Source organism: Falco peregrinus, chromosome 14 (assembly GCF_023634155.1).
Source record: "Falco peregrinus isolate bFalPer1 chromosome 14, bFalPer1.pri, whole genome shotgun sequence".
Classification (NCBI taxonomy): Eukaryota; Metazoa; Chordata; class Aves; order Falconiformes; family Falconidae; genus Falco; species Falco peregrinus.
The window spans coordinates 5,129,127-5,149,196 of NC_073734.1; the positions used below are offsets into that span (position 1 = coordinate 5,129,127).

At 44.7% G+C, this 20,070-nt stretch overlaps 1 protein-coding gene across 1 annotated transcript in view; it reads left to right on the top strand.

The window, feature by feature from the left end:
• The first annotated feature begins 8,769 nt into the window (after positions 1-8,769).
• The window catches only part of ZCCHC14 (zinc finger CCHC-type containing 14), a 56,569-nt gene continuing 45,268 nt past the window's right edge, over positions 8,770-20,070 (top strand). The window contains exon 1 of the mRNA XM_005235469.4: positions 8,770-9,981. Within this exon, the coding sequence (XP_005235526.2) occupies positions 9,418-9,981 (564 nt within the window). The 5' untranslated portion in view covers positions 8,770-9,417. The remainder of the gene's footprint in view (positions 9,982-20,070) is intronic.

Consider the following 20,070-nt stretch of genomic DNA (forward strand, 5'->3'; position numbering starts at 1 on the left):
CCAGCCCACGAACTACACTCTTGTCCTTTATACACTATACCCAGAGATAAAATAATTTAAATAACCATTTAGTACAGTAAAATCTAATTTCCAGGAAACACTGATCCATGCCAGTCTCAAAGCTCTGACTTTACTGCAGCGTGCAAGAGGTTTGCAAACTTAGCATTGCATAAGGTAGTATTTCCCTTGGCAAAAGGCTCCTGAAAAACAATGAAAGCAAAAGAAGAAAGCAAACTGCCCTGAGCCTGGCAAATGTGCCATTGCTAACAAGACTTTAACACCCCCATAGCTACCTGCATGTCTTTTGTCTCAACAGACACCAAAAACCAGGCTGCAAAGTGCCAGATGATAAAAAAGCATAGAGGACTAGTATCCCCTGACAGCTAGCTGAGATCGTCAGATGTATTTTACCGGTAAGTTTAAGGCACAGTTGAACACAGACCTCTGGAAGTGAAAGCTAGTACTCAAATTCAGCAGGTCTCTTCTAAAATCCCTTTAAAATTCTTTTACTTTTAGAATCCCAGTTTCCACAGCAACAAGACACACAGCTCTCTGCGGAGTTTCGAGCTATAAATAAACCCTTGATCTATAGTTGTGATATTAGCTATGAGGGCTTTAAAAAATTGCATGTGGTAATGAAGTGAAAGGATCGGTGCTGAAAGGAGACAAATTTAATGAGGAAAAGATGGTTCCTAATTCGGTTTAGAGCGTAGCTTTGAACAAAGGAAAACTGGCAAAACACACCGCCTGGTAAGATCCTGCCTTTTCTAAGGGTCCTTTTGATTGCAACCAAATTGTTGGAAATGGTGCCTTGCAACCTCCGTTTTACGTATGTTTAAACTCTGTATTTAAATGGTCATCTTAAAAAAAAGAAGGAGAAATGGCCATTAGCCATTGTTTTCACAGCCTTGCTGTTCCTGGAGAAGCGATTAAGCAGCTAACAGCGGGCCAGATTTTAACAGCCTTATGCATATTGAACCTTGCCTGCCATACCAGTGACTCCACTGGCTCCGCTTGAGCGAGCGTCCCTGTTTAGAAAAGGACTTCTACGTGTGCTAACTTTAAACATGTATTTTAATCCTAATTGCTTTTTTGAACTGGGATCGTTGGCTGCTACAGGACTGCTTGCAGGGGAAGATGCTATTCCATGAGACGCAGTCAGAGGGCAGGAATTTGGTCTGCTGGATCTAAAGAAGTGCTGTTCTTACCCCTTGACATCAGCGTATAAACAAAGACGCAATCCCATGAGGAAAGATAAATATTAGCTGTGTTAGAAGCAAAGAGGAAATTAAATAACTATCACATGGCATAAAAACAAGCTTGTCAGGGGAGAAAGAACTGGTGGTTTTGAGCTTGCAGAACAGATTTGTATACAGTAGTGAGGAGGAGGAGATGAGGAAGGAGAAGAAAGGAAACACAAATCAAAGAGTTATTTGGAGTTTCCTCTATTACAGACAGAAGGTCCGTGTTACTCAAACAGACGTACCGCATGTCACCAGTTTTTTGGTGTTTGTTATTTTAAGGATGGTCTTAGGAAGAAAATAAATTCCACTCTGAGGCTTCTTTATATCCATTTTAGGCAGTCTGTGGAGAGAAGCCCAAAGAGTGGGGCTGTGGAGATTCCTCCAGGCTGGTACATCCTCTGCTCTCTCTACCCAGGAGGCAGCTTTACTGAATTGCTGGGAAGGAAACCCACCAGCAGCTCCACCTTGGTTGGGGCAGGTTGGGGCAGAAACCCACCATCATTACCATGGAGCTGCATTGCTGCTGCTCGTCAATGGATCAAAAGAACTGGGAGAAAAAAGATGTCTGCTATGACATGGATAGACTTGGGCAAAATCCAGGCAAAACTTGCATGTGTCTACACGTAAATGGGGAGCTGCTATGTGGCCAGCAATGCTCTACACAGTTCCCAGTGAAGACACTTCTGCCTTGGGCTGGCAGGGCAGAAGGGCTCTGCAGCGAGACTGGGGTAATTTATTTAAATGTGATCCCTTCAAGTTCAACCTGGGATCTGAACATCAGTCTGGGTTCTCCCTGGCCTCATCACCAGCTGGAAAGATTATGTGGGTGGTGGTCTGCAGTTGTACCTCTCAAATTAATTGGCTTTGCAACCCAGGATAAAATAGGAAGCAGAATGACATTGCAGTCTCCCATGAGCTACACCAGCATCAGGTTTTTCTTCTCCTGGAGGTGTTGGCTTGCCCATGGTCGGAAAAGCGAGATACAAAGCATGTTATTCTGGTCACTAACACAAGTGGTCTGATGAGGAGACCGATGCGGACAATACTGTGTGTTATAAATCTGAAACAGGACAAGGCAGTCTGCTACTGGGCCAAGGGCTATATGGGACAGCGCCGACAGAGGCACGTGCACCAGTTTGAACTGATGTCTCTTTCTAACATTGCCACATTCAGAGCAAAACTGTGCTGTAGGAACTTTTTGGTGGGAAAGAAACATCACAAACATTACCCTTACACAAAAAATAAAATAAAATAAAATAAAATAAAAAAATCTAAATGCCCAGATGCAAGTTCTGGGCTCAGCATGCAAACAATTGATTTCTGTGCCTTCTGCCTTAGTGACATTTCTTTCCAAAGGGTTTTCAAGCTTCTGTGCTGTTCTGTACCACTTATTCTGGATAAAAGCGAAGCAAAAGAAGACATATGAAAAACCTCCCCCTTCAGAGAACACATCAGGCCTAAGACACACACTCTGGCACTGAGAGTACATTTCTTTTTCTATGATTAATTGATCACCATGCAAGACATTTTAGAAGTAGTCCTTTTAATAGAAGACACAAAAAGTTGGAATCAATAAGCAATAATAAAAGAAAGGGAAAAAAAAGGCATTGCAGAGAAAGCAGGCACCAGGCCCATTCTCTGAGGGTTCTGTCCTGCTCCCACTGAAATCAAAAGGAGTTTTGGAGTTGGCTGCAGTGGGAACAGGAACAGTCCTTAAGGCACTAATTAGTACAGCTGGTTGAATAATGCATAATGAACAGTTCATTCAGCTAATTTCATCTCTTTTTCTATTCATGAATTGCCTGTGAACCAATCCCAATTTTCTCATTTTGGTCGTCATTCAGAAGTTATTTGTGGGTTTCTTCAGGAAATCATCCCCAGCGTGCAATTCCAGTGCACATTGCAACATGTAAATATTTGAAGTTTGCACAGAAGTGTTTGAAGTGTGGGGCTAGCAGGTAGGGCAGATGACATTCTCTCTCTTGTCCGAGCAGGTATTTCTGTAACCAAGTATAGCATGAATTTCAAATGTTGCAAAGAAATGCAGAACTTTATATTTGGTAAATAATTACGCATGTTCCTGTTCTTCCTCATGCTTTCTCCTGAGCATTTTAAATGGATATAGCTCGTTAGTGGAATACTGACCAAGGGCAAAGAGAGGAGGGATATGATGTGAAAACACCCTGAGGAATGTCACTGGAATAGTCAAGTAAATACTTCCAGACTTTCCTTTCCAGCTCGAAAGTGATTTGGCTGTAGCAAAAAGTACGTTAACATTGTGTGATGGATAAGAGTTGGAATCAGCCTGTGGATAGGAGAGCATGAACCCGCTCTGGGTTGCTGCACATCCCTCCTCCCAGGCTGCCAGAGCAGTGCCCTGTGCATGGGGCAGGGGTGGGCTCTGGCAACCTGGACCCCGACATGGCAAACAGCTGTGCTACCTCAAGTAAAAGGAAACTGAAAACGATTGCAACACAGCCTTGTTTTGTAAAGAGTCACCCAAAATGTGACTTTCCTGGGGTGAGATTAAAGTAAGGAAAAATTCAGAGCAGGAATCCAAAGGAAATAGCTGCCCTGTGACTGGGGTGGTGGGGACAGGGAGGCTGTAGCTTCAGCAAAGGGTGAGACATCCCTGTGCTTCCAGCCAGGCAGAGCAGGAGAGGGAGGGACAGGCCACAGCACGGGCAGTGAAAGACAGGGAAAACCAAGAATGTTTCTTTTGCAGCCGTTTCTGAGACGGATGTAAGGAGTAAGGGCAGGGAGGCGGGGGAAGCGTTTTTGGCAGCCAGGGACTGTGGATTTTCATGCTGAAGCAAGCCCTACAGGGAACCGCACAAAGCCAGAAGGTCTGCCTGGCTTCTGGGGCCAAGAAGGGACGTGCCAGGGCTGTCCCGCAGAGGAAGGGACATGGGGGACGCGGGGCAAGGGAAGTTCAGGGCTGACTCGCACTTTGAATTTTGAAAGGTGACAGATGAGACAGCGTGGTGATCCGGGGGGGGCCTTTACTCAGGGAGAGGCAAGTCTATCCCTTATGCCTTCAGCTGGAAAAAATCCCCCAAAAATCCGTATTTAAAGACATGTCTGTGTCTGCCACAGTCTATCGGCAGAGGGCAGTGACACTCACACACACACTCGTGCGCGCGCGCACACACACACAGACACACAGACACAGACACAGACACACACACCCCCCACCCCCCCACACACCCCCCCACCCCCACCCCCCACCCCCCCCACCCCCCCCACACCCCCCCCCCCCCACATCCACACACATCGACATTGCTGCCAGCCTTTAATCCACCCTGCTTTTGCTGCTGTCACAGCAAGGACACCTTCCACCACCCCTGTCCGAACGCGTTCAGGTTGTTGCTTGAATGTCACACTGCAAGGGATGCTGCAGGCAGTCCGACAGCTGGCCTCTTTTTTTTTTTTTTTTTTTTTTTTCCCTTTTCCCAAAGCCCACGTGATATTTTTCTATGTGCTTCAAAGCTGGGGTTTGTTTGTTTTTTCAAAACCAAGAGCTCCAATTCCAGCATCTGCAAGAAACCTTACAGGAAATCACCCGTGTGCACAGAAGTAGTTGAATGAACATGCAATGGCAATATTTATCTTTCCCTTCCATATAACGGCGCAGACGGCACGCAACGCTATCGCTCCTGTCACTCACTGCATCCCAGCAGAAAAGGGGACGAGGGAGTTTAGGGTGGAACTGCAGGATCAAAAGATTTCTCTGAGGCTGAATGGTGAAGAGGAATGGGAGAGGTGGATGTTGGGCAGGTCAGAATGGGCAGTTTTATTCGGCAATGGGGAGCAAGGTTTTGGAAGAGGGCAGCCAGGAAGGGCGTGTGGGGAGAGGCAGGGGATGATCAGCAGCAGAAACTTTGGGAGAGGTGGGATAGAGCAAAGGAAATACAAGGAGGTAGCACTGATACCACAAAAGGAGCCCACAACTCCAGGGCCAAAGCCCACAGAGGTCCCAATTAAAACAACACAGAGTTGGTCTGTCAGGTTTGATGTACATCGATATACAGAAATATGCTTTCTCTCAGCGTATTTTCCTGGGACAGCATCCAATCCCAAAGTGGGGGAAAGCTGGCTTGGGGTGGAACCCACGTGAGGGAAGGATGCCCATCACAGCTAACTCATACCCAGTGAGACCAAGACAGCAGCGGGTTCTTCTATGGCTTTGCAAGTCATTTTGGTAGAAGACTTAGAATTTCCAGGCTGAATTTCTGACAGAAGTGCTAAGATTTAAGCCACATTGAGGAGGTCAAAAAATGCCAAACGTGCAAAACCTTCTGTCCGTTTAATGACAAGTGTTGAAGAGCCTCATAAAGGAACCAGAGAACTTTTAACAAGTGATAGACAAAAGCTCTGAAAAGGTCCCTGCAGAGGAGTCCTGTGGGCTGCGAGCACTGGGTATGAGATAGATCTGGGTAACGCAACTGGCCTTTTAACCAGCAGCCTCCTAAACAAAGGTCCCCCTCTCATGTTGATTCTATGGATGGGTAAAAAAGCGAAATACCTCCTTTCACACTGGACTCAGTTACCCACCTCACACTGAATTATTTCAGTTAATTTTTATATGCTTTTGGATATGTCATGTTGCCTTGAGTCAAACTCACATGAAGAAGAAATTATCTTCATGGATTTGGCTATGTTTGCTTTGACATGCTGTTTAAAGGAAAATCAATACTTCAGCCAGGCTCCTTGGTTAGACCTGAGGAAATCTGAGTACAAGAATTCAGACCATTAAGGCAGCAGGTGAGAACTGAAGTAGATGCATCCAGTTCTGAAGAAATGGACCCTCTCCCTTCGCCTGAGACATTCAGTAACAGCCTCTGCATGTTCTGAAAATACGAAGAGAGGAAAACAACTGCACTTTCAGTTATTGTTTACCGATTACTCCGACTCTTCCCCAGCTGTTTGTCTCAAACATGCACAAGGAGAATTTACAGGAAGCGAGAAGATGCAGGAAATAGGGTGATCTGGGGATGAAAGAAGGAGCCAGTTTTGGTGTCCTGAGGGCTGTGGCTTACGGGGAACACGGCTGTACAGGCACTCCAGAACGACCTTCACTCACAACCCGCTGTCTCGAGCAAGCGGTAACACGAGCTCTTACGAAGTTGATTTATCTTGCTGAGGGTGGTTCTTTGCTTTGCCCACTGGCTAGCCAGGAATTCTTGGTGGCTTGTGACAGAATTATATGTCATGCTCCTTTTGGTTTCTCAGGCTTCACCCAAAGCCACTTCTAATCAGAGAAAAGGCTCCCAGTTCATACACTACACTTCAGATTAGAGATTGTCTCACTGTCTGGCATTGAAGACAAACAATTTCTGCTCTGGCTGTAAACCACAGACTCACTCTTTAGCAGCAAAATTCTGATTCAAACTTTCATTTGGGCTCAGGCTTAGACCTGGTTCCCAAGCAGAAAAGTTTAAACCTTTACCTTGCTACAGAGCAGGCAATTGTCAGATACCTGACTTTGAGCACAGCGCAGTGCTTTCAGAACGGATTAACTCTGGGATAAAAACCAATATAAGCAGAAAGGCCACCAAAGAACTCAATGTCCTTATGCCTACTGCCTGGCCTGTGCTGCAATTCAATGCAAACCTTTCCTAAGGGACTGAGAGCACTTCCTCTGTTTTCTGCATATCCTTTCCTCCAATGGACAATGCTGGGCACGGCAGGAAAAGGAAGCGCATATGGTTTGCACTCAGTGGCGGATCACTACAAGGAAAGGACACAGAGAGGCTGTGGGATTTTCAAGGACCCTCTCACAGCAGGAGTCTGCAACACAGAAGCAGAGTTGTATAGCTTTACAATATATGACATTATGCAACCCCAGTAAGCGTCCTTTGATTGCTTACTCTTGCATTTCAGAGGACTTCAATAAATGCAGTTGATGGTCTACGATATTCCACAGGGAAATAAAAAAGGATAAACTACCAGCATTTGGAATTTTTGTGGTGCAGCAGTTCATCTTAGCAAGGTGTATAATGAGATTTCCAATAAACTGTCACCCAAAGGAATAAGCCTCTTTCTTTTACATGACATCAACACAAGTGTTCACACAATTCATGTGACAGAAAGCAGCCTGCGTTTGGGCATCATGTGCACCCCATAAAGATCAAGTCAAGACAAAATGCAATGCTGCTTTTAAAAACCTCAGTGTTAGCTCTTTTGTTTATCTGTGTTGCAGCAATATTGCACTTGCTAAAATAAAACACACGGTCCATCTTCCAAGATTACAATCTTATAAAAAATCAGGTCTGGAATCATCTTTGCTTGCCTGGGGCTGCATTTAAAAATGTTATTCCTGGCCCACTCCACTTAAAGATCTTCCCCCATATCATTTATCTAACTGATGCGCAGTCTGGCTACTGGGCTACAGCAGACATACAGCCAAGTCCCATGGAAAAACATTATGAAAAAAATAAATTATGCGTCCGCCCCTTGGCTGCCGGGTGCCGCCCGTGCAATCCATAGGCAAATCTGAAGATGATAAAGCTGCTTCAAAATGTGCATTGCCACATCGCTGTCGGCCAGATCCCCAGTTTAGAATGGAGAGTAGGGGGTAAAAAAAAAAATAATACCATTTTGACACCTTCAGCATCTCTTTTGTTTCCACACTGTATTTAAAGACAATCTGAAGTCAGCTGCCAAATTGGCTGTGACCGTAGAGCACGGCTTGGTTTGGTGAGGCTGCGCAGGGAAACGCTGGTGCCAAGAAGCTTTATCGGAGTTTTTGGCATCAGGCAGCCAGCAGCAGCTCATGCCATACTGCACCCCTCCGCTCCATCCTGGAGGCTCTTTGCCATCCCAAAACGCTAGCTAAGGAAAGAGGGCATCATAGCCATTCCCTCTTCTACTCTGCGAGGCTCTTCATGACTGAGATCAGGATACTTTTGACAGAAAAATCGGTGAAAAGGCACATACAGCCCCACATGAGGGTTAGCCAAGAGCACGAGTCAGCAGATGGGCTGGGAATATGCCTTCCAGGCAGGACAGAACGAAGGTGGTCAGAGAGAATTTGGGAAGTCAGTCAGGACAGCGGCCTGAGGCACATCTCCAGGCAGCACTGGCCATGCCGCAGGAACGGGAGCCCCAGGCCCCCACCAGTCCCCACAGCAGGGCAAGGCACAGCTCTACCCTGAGGGGGTCACTGCCCCAGGCCTGGCCCCGTGGGCTGTGACAGGGCCGAGAGCACCATTTCCCCCCAGAAAAATCGTGCTCCCCGCCTCAGGGTCACCCCACGCCCCAGCCCGCCACCGCGGGCGCCTGCACACAAAAGGCGGGCTGTGCCCCCCCCCCCCCCCATATTTAATCGTCCTGTCGACCAATCAGCGCCGGGGGAGGGATTAAAGGGGGCTAAACGCTGGCGATTGACAGGCCCCCTAGACCCCGCTCCTGTACGTGAGGAAAGGGGCGGGGGGAAGCGCGCTAGCAGCCAATCCCCAGGTGCGAGTAGACGGCTCGGCGAATCGGAAGGGCGGTGGGCGGGGCCCGCCGCGGGGTCAGGCCGGGAGTGAAGGCGCTCCATCGCTCCTTCTCCTCTCTCTCTCCCTCCCTCCCGCTCCGCTCCCGGCTGGGACTTCTCACTCCGGGATCCCTCCGCCGCGGACCGGCGGTGCGCGCGCGGCACCGTCCCCCTCCGCCTGCTCGCCGCCTTCTAGCGAGGGATTATTTCCCGCGGTTGTGGCGGCGGCGGGGCGGCTCCGGCTGCGGCGGCGGGGCCCAGCGCGGCGGGACAGGCTTGCGCAGAGGATGGAGGCGACCGGCGCCCGGCTGAGAGAAGGAGCCGCCCCGTGAGGGAGGACGCGGGAGCGCAGAGGCCTGCTCGGGGCCGCCGGGCCCTGCCGGGCGGGGACCCCGCGGCCAGGCCGCGCCTCACTGCTCGGGCCTGCTCCCCCGGCGCCGCCGGCGGCCACCCTCGGGGGGGCCCGGCCCGGCCCTGCCCGCCGCCGGGGGCTGCCCCCCGCGCTCCTCGCCGCCGGGCCCCCTCGCCCCCCGGGGGGCGGGTTTGCCGGGGGGGCGGGAGCGCGGAGGGGGCCGCTTGGGGGGTGTGGGGGCGCCGGCCTTGCGGGCCCCCCTCGGGGCGCTGCCGTCCGCCCTCGCCGCCGCTGCCCCGACCAGGGTGTGCGCCCTCCGTGCCGGGGGCAGGCGGAGCACCATGGTGGAGAAGCGGTGCCCGCGGCTGCAGCGGGACGGCGTGTACCGCTGGTTCTCCGAGCTGCCTTCCCCGCAGCGTGTGGAGTTCCTCTGCGGCCTCCTGGACCTCTGCATCCCGCTGGAGCTGCGCTTTCTGGGCGCCTGCCTGGAGGACCTGGCCCGCAAGGACTACCACTCCCTGCGCGACTCCGAGATCAAGGCCAACAACCCCGCCGACCTGGGCAGCCTCACCAACCTGACGGACGAGGTGGTACGCAGCAAACTTTTGGTCTCTCTCGCCCTGCTCGGCTCTGCCCACCGAGAGGCGGCCGGGGTCCTCTTCCGTACCCTCACCCACATCGATTCGGTCATCAACAACTATGGGCTACAACTCAACGAGGGCCGCACGGGGGATGAGTTCCTGTTGCTCTTCACGATGGCATCCAACCACCCTGCTTTCAGCTTCCACCAGAAACAGGTGCTGAGGCAAGAGCTCACCCAGATCCAGAATATCATGGCCAGCACCAGCAAGAATCCCAGCACCTCTACCCTCAACACCATGGCAACCTATCCTGGCTGCCATAAGGTGGGTATCCTGCTTTTGCTCACTATCATGGCACTGCTGCAGGGCACTGGGTTGCTTCTTCAGCTATTCTTGCAAGCCTGTCCTTTAGTACAGGCATCCTGGTGATAAATGGCAGCCTGAGAGGCTGGCAGGGATCACTTTGCTTGGTTGATGATGGGGATGGTCAACAGAGGGCAAAAAGAGGGGATGCGTGGAGTTTTTACGGGCTCGTGACATTTAAATGAGAAGGGGTTCACAAGCTGATCAACAGGCAGCAGTATAAACCTTAACTGATTGCTTCTGGTAATACATCTGCTGAGGGGACAGTCCTGCTGGCTGCATGGAAGACCAGTGATTTAGTAGGGGAAACAAACATGTAGTATCTCTAGATTCAGGAGCAAGCGCCTGTTTAAAAGTTTCCCTGGAAGAAGTTGGAAAGGAGGGTCGGCTTTGGGAGTAGCTGTCCAGTGGCAAAGGCATCTTGGTGAGTCTGGGGTTTTGTTCAGATAAATGTGATGGCAAACAGTTTTGCGTTTCTGATACTGAGCTTAAAGAAATGTTGTGGTTGCCTGTCACCCTGAGTCTCTCGGGTATTGATCCTGGTGTCAGTGGTTCACCGTCATTAACTTGCTGTTCGTTCATTCAATTGCCAGCAATTAAGCTAGGCAGTAACGTTTTAAGACGTGCTGTTAGTAATTAGATATGTTACTGACTGCTTAAGTACTCTTAGCCTGCTACAGGTTAGGGAGTCAAACTGTCTTTTTGACTGAATTTAACATGTTTGAAAGTTCAAACCAAGTACTAGTTAAGTGGGTGTATGTAATCAGTTAACGGGATGTAGGTCTCTGTCAGCAAATAACTATCTTACCCTTCTATTGGGAAAGATGGTGTATACCTGAAGGCTGCAAAAAATCCCTGTATTGGACTAGTATCCTAAATAAAGCTGTTTCTGAGGGCTCAGTACAGATTCCATTAAGTTGAGTATTGAATTTCAGACTGAAGACAGAAATCTATGCCTGGTCTTCTCCTGAATACAAATGTCCTTCCAGTTTCATGTTTCTTTGAATACCCCTGCTTCAATTGTAGAATTTAGATAAGTATTATTAAATTTCGTGTTTCTCTTAATCTTCCCTTCCTATGTCTTTAAACAGTGCTTGTTCCTGACATTTTGTTTTACGGGGAAAGAACAAGGTATGGGAAAGCCTCTTTATTCAGTTTAAACCTCTACGTGAATAAAATATAGATGGAAAGAATATTTCACACGGATTGTAGAAGGGTATAATTAAAACCAGAAAAAGCTGCCTTTCAGACGCTTAACTACTTGCAACTTCCCTTATTCCAAAGATGCGAAACCCAAGGTTTGAAAGGAAAGACTGTAAATCACATACAAGTTTTCCCAAAAATATGATGAGCAAAAAAAGGTACAATTATACAGGCAGGAATGTTTTTTTAGAGTAAGCTTTCAAAGCTTCACAAATAGTGCACGATTTATGTAGCTGAAAAACTCTGGCACTATTTATGTCAATCTAAGATGGACGGAGAATCCATCCTACCATTTTTCATGCCAGTAATAAGGCATACAGGGCAGTCAATTGATTATTGTGGTGCGTTTTTTTTCTTCTGAACTCGCCAAAGGGTTATTTCTTTAAAAATACCAGTTGTTTTTTAAGAAATTGGCATTGAAGAATACTGGTTGTTGAGTACAGCATAGTTGAGAGGCATCAAAAAAGGTGATTTTCCTTTCACAGTCTCTTGAATATGCATTTTGTTTGAACAGATGCAGATTTCCTTTTTTTAAGATTGTTAAATTTTTTTCAGTGTTGATAGTCCAGTAATTTTTTTACTTTTAGAGTAAGCACTTGGCTTAAAACAGGAGTTGGGTAAAGCAAGTGGAAAAAAAATGTCTTTCTCCATTCAACCCTGTTTAAATATGCACAAATAAATTCCGACGCTGTGGGCTTAGATCTTGTGATGTTACCAAGTTATGTTGTGACAATACTTGTGTTGAAACATCATCTAGAAAAAAAACAATGTGGATGTCAAGAGAAAGTGAGCTGCACTGGGCTACTGCCTGCCAAGAGTCCGGCGCTCTTCGTCCTCTTCAGAATTGGAGGAGAGTTTCTTCCCTGGTGCCAGCACTTTCTCATCACTCTTGTTGCTTTACTAGAGCTTGAGCTACGCTAGGCTGGTACTTGAAGTCAGCACTGTGTGTTAAAATGGTATGAATGCTGCTCCTAAATTCCCAAGCTCAAACCTCTTTGAGCTCATCCTTAGAAAATGAGCTGGAGAAGTGGTCACCATTTGAGGTCCTGAGAAACTTTTGGAAGCTGGAATGGCATGGGTGTGTAATGGCATGCAAATAGGGAGCCCTTTGTGAAGAGGGCTAGTTACCCTTCAGCATTTCCCTTGTGCGGAGTGTGGGAATAGGGGCTAACACTTGTGTGACTGCCTGGTTTTTTTGTATAACTAGAGGTCTGTTACAATTTCTGATGATTTACATTTAACGTGTTTGTTAGAGAAATGCAACAAAAAAAGTTGAACAGTGCTCTCTGTTCTCTTTGCAGAGATAAATGGAAATGCACTGCTTCTGCTTAGTCAGTCCTATTAAAATATGATCCAACTCGTTATTAGCTCCAACTTTTTTACTGAGGGTTGGAGCTTGCAGTCTTCTTTCCATCTCTTCTCTTTCACATCTTATAGTGAAATCTCTCAAAAATAAGTTGTGTATAATAGTGAAGAGACTGAACAGTAGATAGAAAATTACTGTAAAGATTTCATGATACTTCATGCTTTGGGGGTAGGTGAATACATTTAAGGTTGGTTACTGATGCAAGCCACTGCTCTTTGTGGTTGTCTTATGCAGCAAATGCTGACTAGAAGGAGGCTCAACACAGCTGCCCATATATTTTTGCTTTAATTTGTGCTTTTTGAGATTATTCTTGGATTATATATGCGTTATATATATATATATATAAATCTTAACTTTACAGGAAAAGGTGTCTGTGGCTGGCTTTAAGTAGGTCAGTAATTATTAGATTCATGGTTTTACTTGATAGTGCAAAATGAACATTAAGTTTCCTTGCCCCGAGTAGGGAGAACACTGTCCTCTCTACAGTAGACTATTGCTTTAGTCTCTAAAGATGATCATTTCCACCCTTGTGTATTTTCTTCTGGTTTTGAATGGTGACAACGCCTGCAGGACTTGAGTTGTGAATTCTTGAAGCTTTTTGCTTGTAGGCATAAAATCTAAGGTGGATATATGGTATTTAACAATTGAAATTGTTGTTTATACCTTTGCCACAAAGGAGAGAGAATGGTTTTCTGGCCAGCACTCAGAACCTAGCATCTGAAGGCTGATTTCTATGCTGATGTACCATGCTTAGAGCTGCAAATTGCTGCTCCCTTCATAGAGGAGGGGGAGCTGGAAGCATCAGGGCACATGAAAACGAGTAGTCAAATCTTTCCTGCTCTGCCTGTACACATCTGGGTGCTTTTATAGGCAGACTGACTGCTACTGCTGGATTTGTGACCCATGGAGAAGCGAGAAATGTCTCAAAACTGTCTCCCAACTTCTTGAACCACCCATTCAGACTTGGGTTGCATAGGACTTGTGACAGTGAACATCTGTCTCTGCTGTAGGTGAAAACTTAATGTTTCTATTCCTTCTTGGTTTCTTTGAGGCTGTAGCGATGCTATCTTTACAGAACCCCTTAGACTTATGTCTTGCAGATAGAGACATACCAGGACCTGCTTGGATACTGGCGCTCATCTAGACGTAATAATATGACTGTCTGCATGGGCTAACTTTTTCCTCTCAAGAAGTCTACATATGTTAGTGACACTGAGGACATGACTTCCAGAACTAGAGATTCATGAATCTGCCACCTTGTATTTCTTGGAGTTGTTTCATCAATTCATTGAGATCGTTCTGTAAAAACAGGGGAAATAAGATAATGCTTTGGCTACTTAGCACCTGCTCTGCTAGCTGGCTGGGACAAGAGCTCTTCAGTGCAGTTAGAGCCATGGTCTGGTTGTGGCTTCAGCTGCAGAACCAGGGTCATAAATAGCAGGTCTGACTACGGTTTTGTAGCTGAGAGGAAACAAGAGGCAGTGACACTGTAGTTATGTGGCTGTTTCAGGTTGGTATCTGGTGAATGGGAAAAAAGGCTCCTGCCTAGTCAGCTTCCAAATACTGCATCAATGGCTATTTCAAGTTTATAGCATAAGATGCTATTTTTCACCTGTTCTAATTCCATAGGCTCATCTAAAACTTGGAAGTAAAGAGTGTGTATTGGGAGTGTGTAGAGCTGATGTTCTGAGGGGGCTGTTTCAAATACCTTCACCTGTCTGCACTCTGTGCTATAGGTGATTGAAGTTACATACTCCAGAAATATTCAGATTTTTTTTCATCTGTGGAATGATGAGTTGGAAAAAAACCCTATTACTTGTTGGGTTGAAACTGAGTCCTTAAGTCCTCATGGAGTAAGCAATCTAGCTATTAAGTGATCTAGATCAGTTGCCTTTATGGCCTTTATGCTAGCTTTGTAGGGATAGAGTGAATCACGAAAAACCCAATTTTAGCCTCCTAACCCACTGAGGATATTTCATAGCTTTAGTAGATTACCGTGTTAATAGCAGTTGCTAGCTAGGATTAGAGGTGTTTACTCACTGATATCAGTAGTTGCTGTCCCAGGAATGATCTAATTTTCAAAAACACGTGCGACTAACCTTGGGAGCTGTAGGGGCAGGTTTTGCAGCTTCCATTTGGTGACACATGCCAATCTTTGCCCGTCCTTTCAGTATTCTGGATACTTGAGGCTACACGGATTACACTTGCCTCTTGATGTTCCAGTCAAGAAATGTGAGGCTTCCAGTGCTGGCTCATTTTTTACTGATATTCTTGTTTGAAAGTTGTGTGACTCTGATAAAATGGTTCATACTCAAACCTGTAATATTTTCAGAAATGAGCTTAACATATAAAGGAATCCTTGGAAGATAAAGGTCTCCTGTAGTAAAAGTATTAATTGCCCCCAAATTCACTTTGCCTTATCCTATGTTACATGATGAGCTTGAGTTTAAGAACCTAAATGAGTTTGCTTGGGAAGTGCACTGTACATCCAAACATCAGGGACAGAGCAGCCAAAAACTTTGTGTTGAGCTAATAATGTTGCTTTTTCCGTGAACTGCTTTCCCATTTTTTTGTGCAGGCTGAATGAAGTTTTTGTTTTAAGAGTGAGTTCCACTTCACTTTTTTTTCTATTTACTCTTTTCTACTAATTGCTTAACTGACAACTAACAGTATACAAGGTAATATTGAAGTAGGCCTCATCTCTTCTGGAATAAAAATGCCTATTGTAAGGTGTTGGACATTTTGAACTGTGCCAGACTTGAAACTGTTTTAATTGAATCTGTGTACAAGCTGTATGCAGATCCTGCTTGGAAGAGCAGAGCCAGTAGTAGTTAACCACACCTAACAAGCATTCCAGTGTCTAACTTCAAAGGTACTGAACAGCATCCTTGTGTGAAAGTATTTAACCATTTGGTCTAGTGCTTTTTCTTAAACGTCTGAATTGCTGAAACGGAGATCCTGTCATCTTTTAGCTGGATATTAGATACAGCACTGCCTCTTTCTAGCAGGATAGAGCTCTGATTCTTCTATGGACTTCTCAGTGCTGCAGTACCTGTGATACTTTTAAGTGTGCTCTGGTAAAGGGATGTGTATAGTCATCTTCTGTATTCAGATACAGCAGTGTCCATTTTACTACTTGATCTTGAGTGCTTTTTCTACACCACCACCCCCCCCCCCCCCCAAAAAAAAAAAAAAGCCAACAAAAGGAATGTTGTTCCCAAGAATCTAAAGAATATAGATAAGAGTTTCTGTGAATCTGCAGAATCTTAGTATAGAAATACTAGATGTAATTTGTCTGTCGAAATGAGAAGCATTGTCACACTTAAACTAGAATTTGACTTTACTCTTTGGCAAAAGAATTGGAACAAGTTGAATTGAAGTTATTCCTTATTTAAATTTGAAATGGTACTAAATCTGGCAAAGAGATATATTTCTTGGCATGGGTTTTGTAATGAGCAAACATCTGAATTCCTTGCCTTTGCCTCATGTTAAAATTGAATTTTTCCTTTGGTCCCATTTGTATGATTATCCAATAATATCCATTTGAAGAGATAAACTTTTTAACAGGTGTTCTGGCTGATGCAGGGTGTCAGGGTTTTGGTAAATAGCTGAAGTGATCCAGAAATAAGAAGATCAATTACTTAAGAGCAAGATCTTAATTTTAATTAAAGACCTGCCAAGTCACAATGATAAATAGTGAAAGTGAATATTTTTCATGCGTATTATGAATACTTTTCCAGTGTCACCTTTTTTTCACCATAAGTAGCTTTATTACACCCAAGCAATTACTTAAATGGATAGAGGAGGGGAAGGAGGGAGAAGTACAATTCAGTGAATTTGTGACTTGTCAGATAACTTTTGCCAATCTTGTTAATTTGTGAATTGTTACAGAAGAGACTGGAGTGGCAATGAACCATTCTACCAGGGAAAGGCTTATGGTATCATTGCTTGGATTATACTTCAGCGGATTTTGGAACTGCTTGACTCTGTTTACCTCCCAAATGTATATGCTGGCCCTGTGGGGGCAATTTCCCACCCATATGCTGGCAACGTAAGTATGGTAGCTTGAAAGTCAACATGATAATGTTTTAAAGGCAGATGTCATTAAGGGCTAAAGGCTTGCATAGCAGTTAGGACATAGCTACATTTTGAATTCTCTTGGGAAGTATAAGGTAATTTTCCTGTTTTGATGCTATGCTTCTAGCTTTTGGTAGCATTCAAGTGGACAAACTGGGACATACTTGCCCATCAGTTTTGGGATACAGAGCAGTAGTATCTCTTCCAAGGTCTGGTTAGAAGCAGTTCTCTGTTTTGACTTTGAGGTGTTTTTAATGATTGGTTTGTAAAATTCAGATTTTATTTCTCTTTCTGTTTTTGAAGGAAAAAGGAATAAAATATTCTTGTCATCTGTCTCTTTTGGAAGTATGATTCTGATGTACCAGAAGTCTAGAATGAAAGTGCGTTGAACTAGCACAATGTGAGTGAACTGGTTGCACTTGCAGCTTGTCCAGTAAGCTATAGTAAACCATGGAAGATCAGGTAGCTTAAACAGGTTGTTGGTTTATAGCTTATTTGTATTAATACTTGTGTTTTTCATGTTGCCTGTTACAGAGAGGTCTTCCCTTTAGTTTTCCCTTTAGAGTTCAATCTTTAACTCGGTGTATCTTTTCAGCGGGAAATCCCATGTTTTTTGCCTGTTTGGCAAGCTCATGTGGTTAACTGTTGGAGACTGTAGTGGTGGCAGCAAGCATTGCATTAGCTAATGTTAAAGAATTCTGAAACTTCTTTGCAGAGCATGGCTTTGCCTGTTTGGCTTAAGGGGTGAGCGCACATCTTTGCACAAACTACAGTTGCCAGGTGTTTTCAAATGCTTCTTTTGACTGTCTGCCTTGAAGGGCAAACACCAGTGCAAGGTAGTTAAAGTCCAGTTACTCTGTAGTAGATTTATGTTCCTGGTGTTAACAAAGTATTCACAATTCTTTAAGCAGTGGATTTTTAGTAGAAATTACTTAGTCAATAGAATCTAGCCCAGACTTCTCTGGTCCATCTGCTCTGCTGAATGTATAATGGAGCCTTGTAGCAGGTGTGTGATTGTCCTGTAGCATTTTAGTACTGCATGCCTCATTTCATTCCAGTAATAGCCTCACAGGACAAAATCTATTATCCTATTTCACTGTGAATTGCCTCTTCACCCTTTGTGTTCAAAGATGGATATGTTTTTACCGGCCTCCTATGAGAATAGGTGTGGGACGTTTTGTAGTTGTGGAGAAACATGGACACACATGACTTGATTGCACCTGGTGCTTAAATCTTTTTTTTTTTGTAGACCCTGGCTATACATACTGCATGAATTTCTAGCACAAACACTTTCAGTTGCATTCCTGTCCCAGTCCAACAGAGCAACTGAACACATGAATTTAAATGTTGAGCAGTGTTGAGGACTTTAAAAGGTACATGAAAGGTTGGGTGTGTTTGAGTTACTTAAACATCCTTGTGGAAGAGCCCGAATCTTCAAAAGGAGTAGTTTTTAATGTTGTTCTTCTACTAGGAGAACAGTTGGGTATTTGCATATATAAGTAAATGCAGAACTGGTGCCTGAGGCTATGGTTTCACAAGCAGCTGGGCAGACTAATGGCTTGTTGCTACTTAGAGGAGGATGTTTGCTCAGTCTTGCTCCTCCTGGTTTTGTAGTCTCAGTAGATTTTGAGTTTCAGCTCGTTGCATTGGTTGCTCTTGCTTCTGGCTCAGATTTAGCCTACTGAACAATCTCATACATCAGTAGGCTGACATCTGAGTGTCAGCAGTGCATTTCTAAAATATTTTTTTTCCCCCCCCAAGTAATTTGGGAACCTGAGTTATGTTCCTGCATTGGGAAATAGCAGCTTATCTGCCTAAGCATGCAAGGGCTGTATCCTTGCCATCAAGCTTCTGCTGGAGCATTTTTGCAAACAGCATTGCACTGTGTTAAAGACCTTGGTGTTAACCTCAAAATAAGCTGCTGTTAATACTCACTAATATGAAACTGGCAGGAGTGAATGGAGTTGACTGTTCTTTTTCCCCCCAGACTTCAGTGCTCCAATTCCTGAGTGCACTCTTATACGTTACCTGCATCAGCCTCAAGCATGGAGGTCAGTTTGTGATTATGAAAAACCTTTTTTAATTGAGACTTCCAAAGCAAGTATTGGCAGAAGCATTTATCTGTGGGGCTTCCCCAGTGTATCATTGGCCACTTTCGAAAACAGCATCATGTGAAAAAGTTTTTTCCTGCGTGATCAATGGGAGAATGTTTGTGTAGCTTTTAGCTGCAGCCCTAGTATCTCACGTAACTGACTCTTTGCTTTTATATTTTGTTCACTTTTCCTGTGTAATGCATGACCTAAACTTCATACCGACCTAGGTATAGAAATCTGTATTTTATTCCATCAGATCCTATATTATTGTTACATGTATACATGTTACTTTAGGTAGTAAGCTATGTTAACTTTTAGTATTGGCTCCACTTCAAACTAAGTCAGCAAATACTTTGCTATTATGCCATGTATTCTGTCTTCTGCTTAAGTTATTTTTAAAAGGAACATATTGCTGTTTTGGTAAAATTCTTGCCACATTAAGTTGATTTCTCTCAGTCCTGTTATTTTTATGAAAGACTTTGCTATATTAAATGTTAGGCATTATCCCTGGGGAAGCAAATCTACCAGTTACTGAAGCTGGCTTTACAGATTTACCATATTTTCCATACTGATTTCCACTGTCTTGGATCGTGGCAGAGCCACTTCAGGTAAGAGTGGCTGAAAGAGAATCACCACCTGGGGAACTAACTGCTCCTGGTTTTGTTGTGTGGTTTTATTTATTAATTTTTCTGCATGTTTTATGATGGGTCAAGTGTTTTGGAGACCTTTGTAGTGTAGAACTTTTTTTTTTCCTGTCCGAAGAAAATCTCTGCCTGTTAGTACATCTCTTGCCAAAAAGAAGATCACTCTGCTGAAAAAAATGCTGCTGTTTGCTTGCAGGTGAAAAGGGGAAAAAAATGTGATAACAGCTAAAATTCTCGCAATCACATCTGATACCTTGGCATGATTGTCCTTGACCCCTGAATCAAAGCAATTTTTGCTCTTCCTGGTTAACTCCTGGAGGTGGAGGCCTTCAGGGTGGCATTCTGTGATCCTTCTCCTCTAGCCCTTGCTTGGGAGGACATATTTTGGTAACTAATACCAGTTTTGCTGCTGTCTTTACTAATATGGAGAATGAGGCACAGAAGAATTCAGTCTGAGCCTCAGTTAGTCATTAGGTAGTGATGAATTTTTGTTGTTATTTTTAGTTATGGCTACTACTTTAACTTGAAATTCAGGAGACAAGCTATGTTCTAATCTGGAAAATCAGAATTCCATCTGTGAGCCAGATGCTTTGCTATGGAGGGAGTAGATGCAACATCAGAGATGAGTAAAAATAGTTTAGGAATCTCTTCTGCAGCCATTTGAATC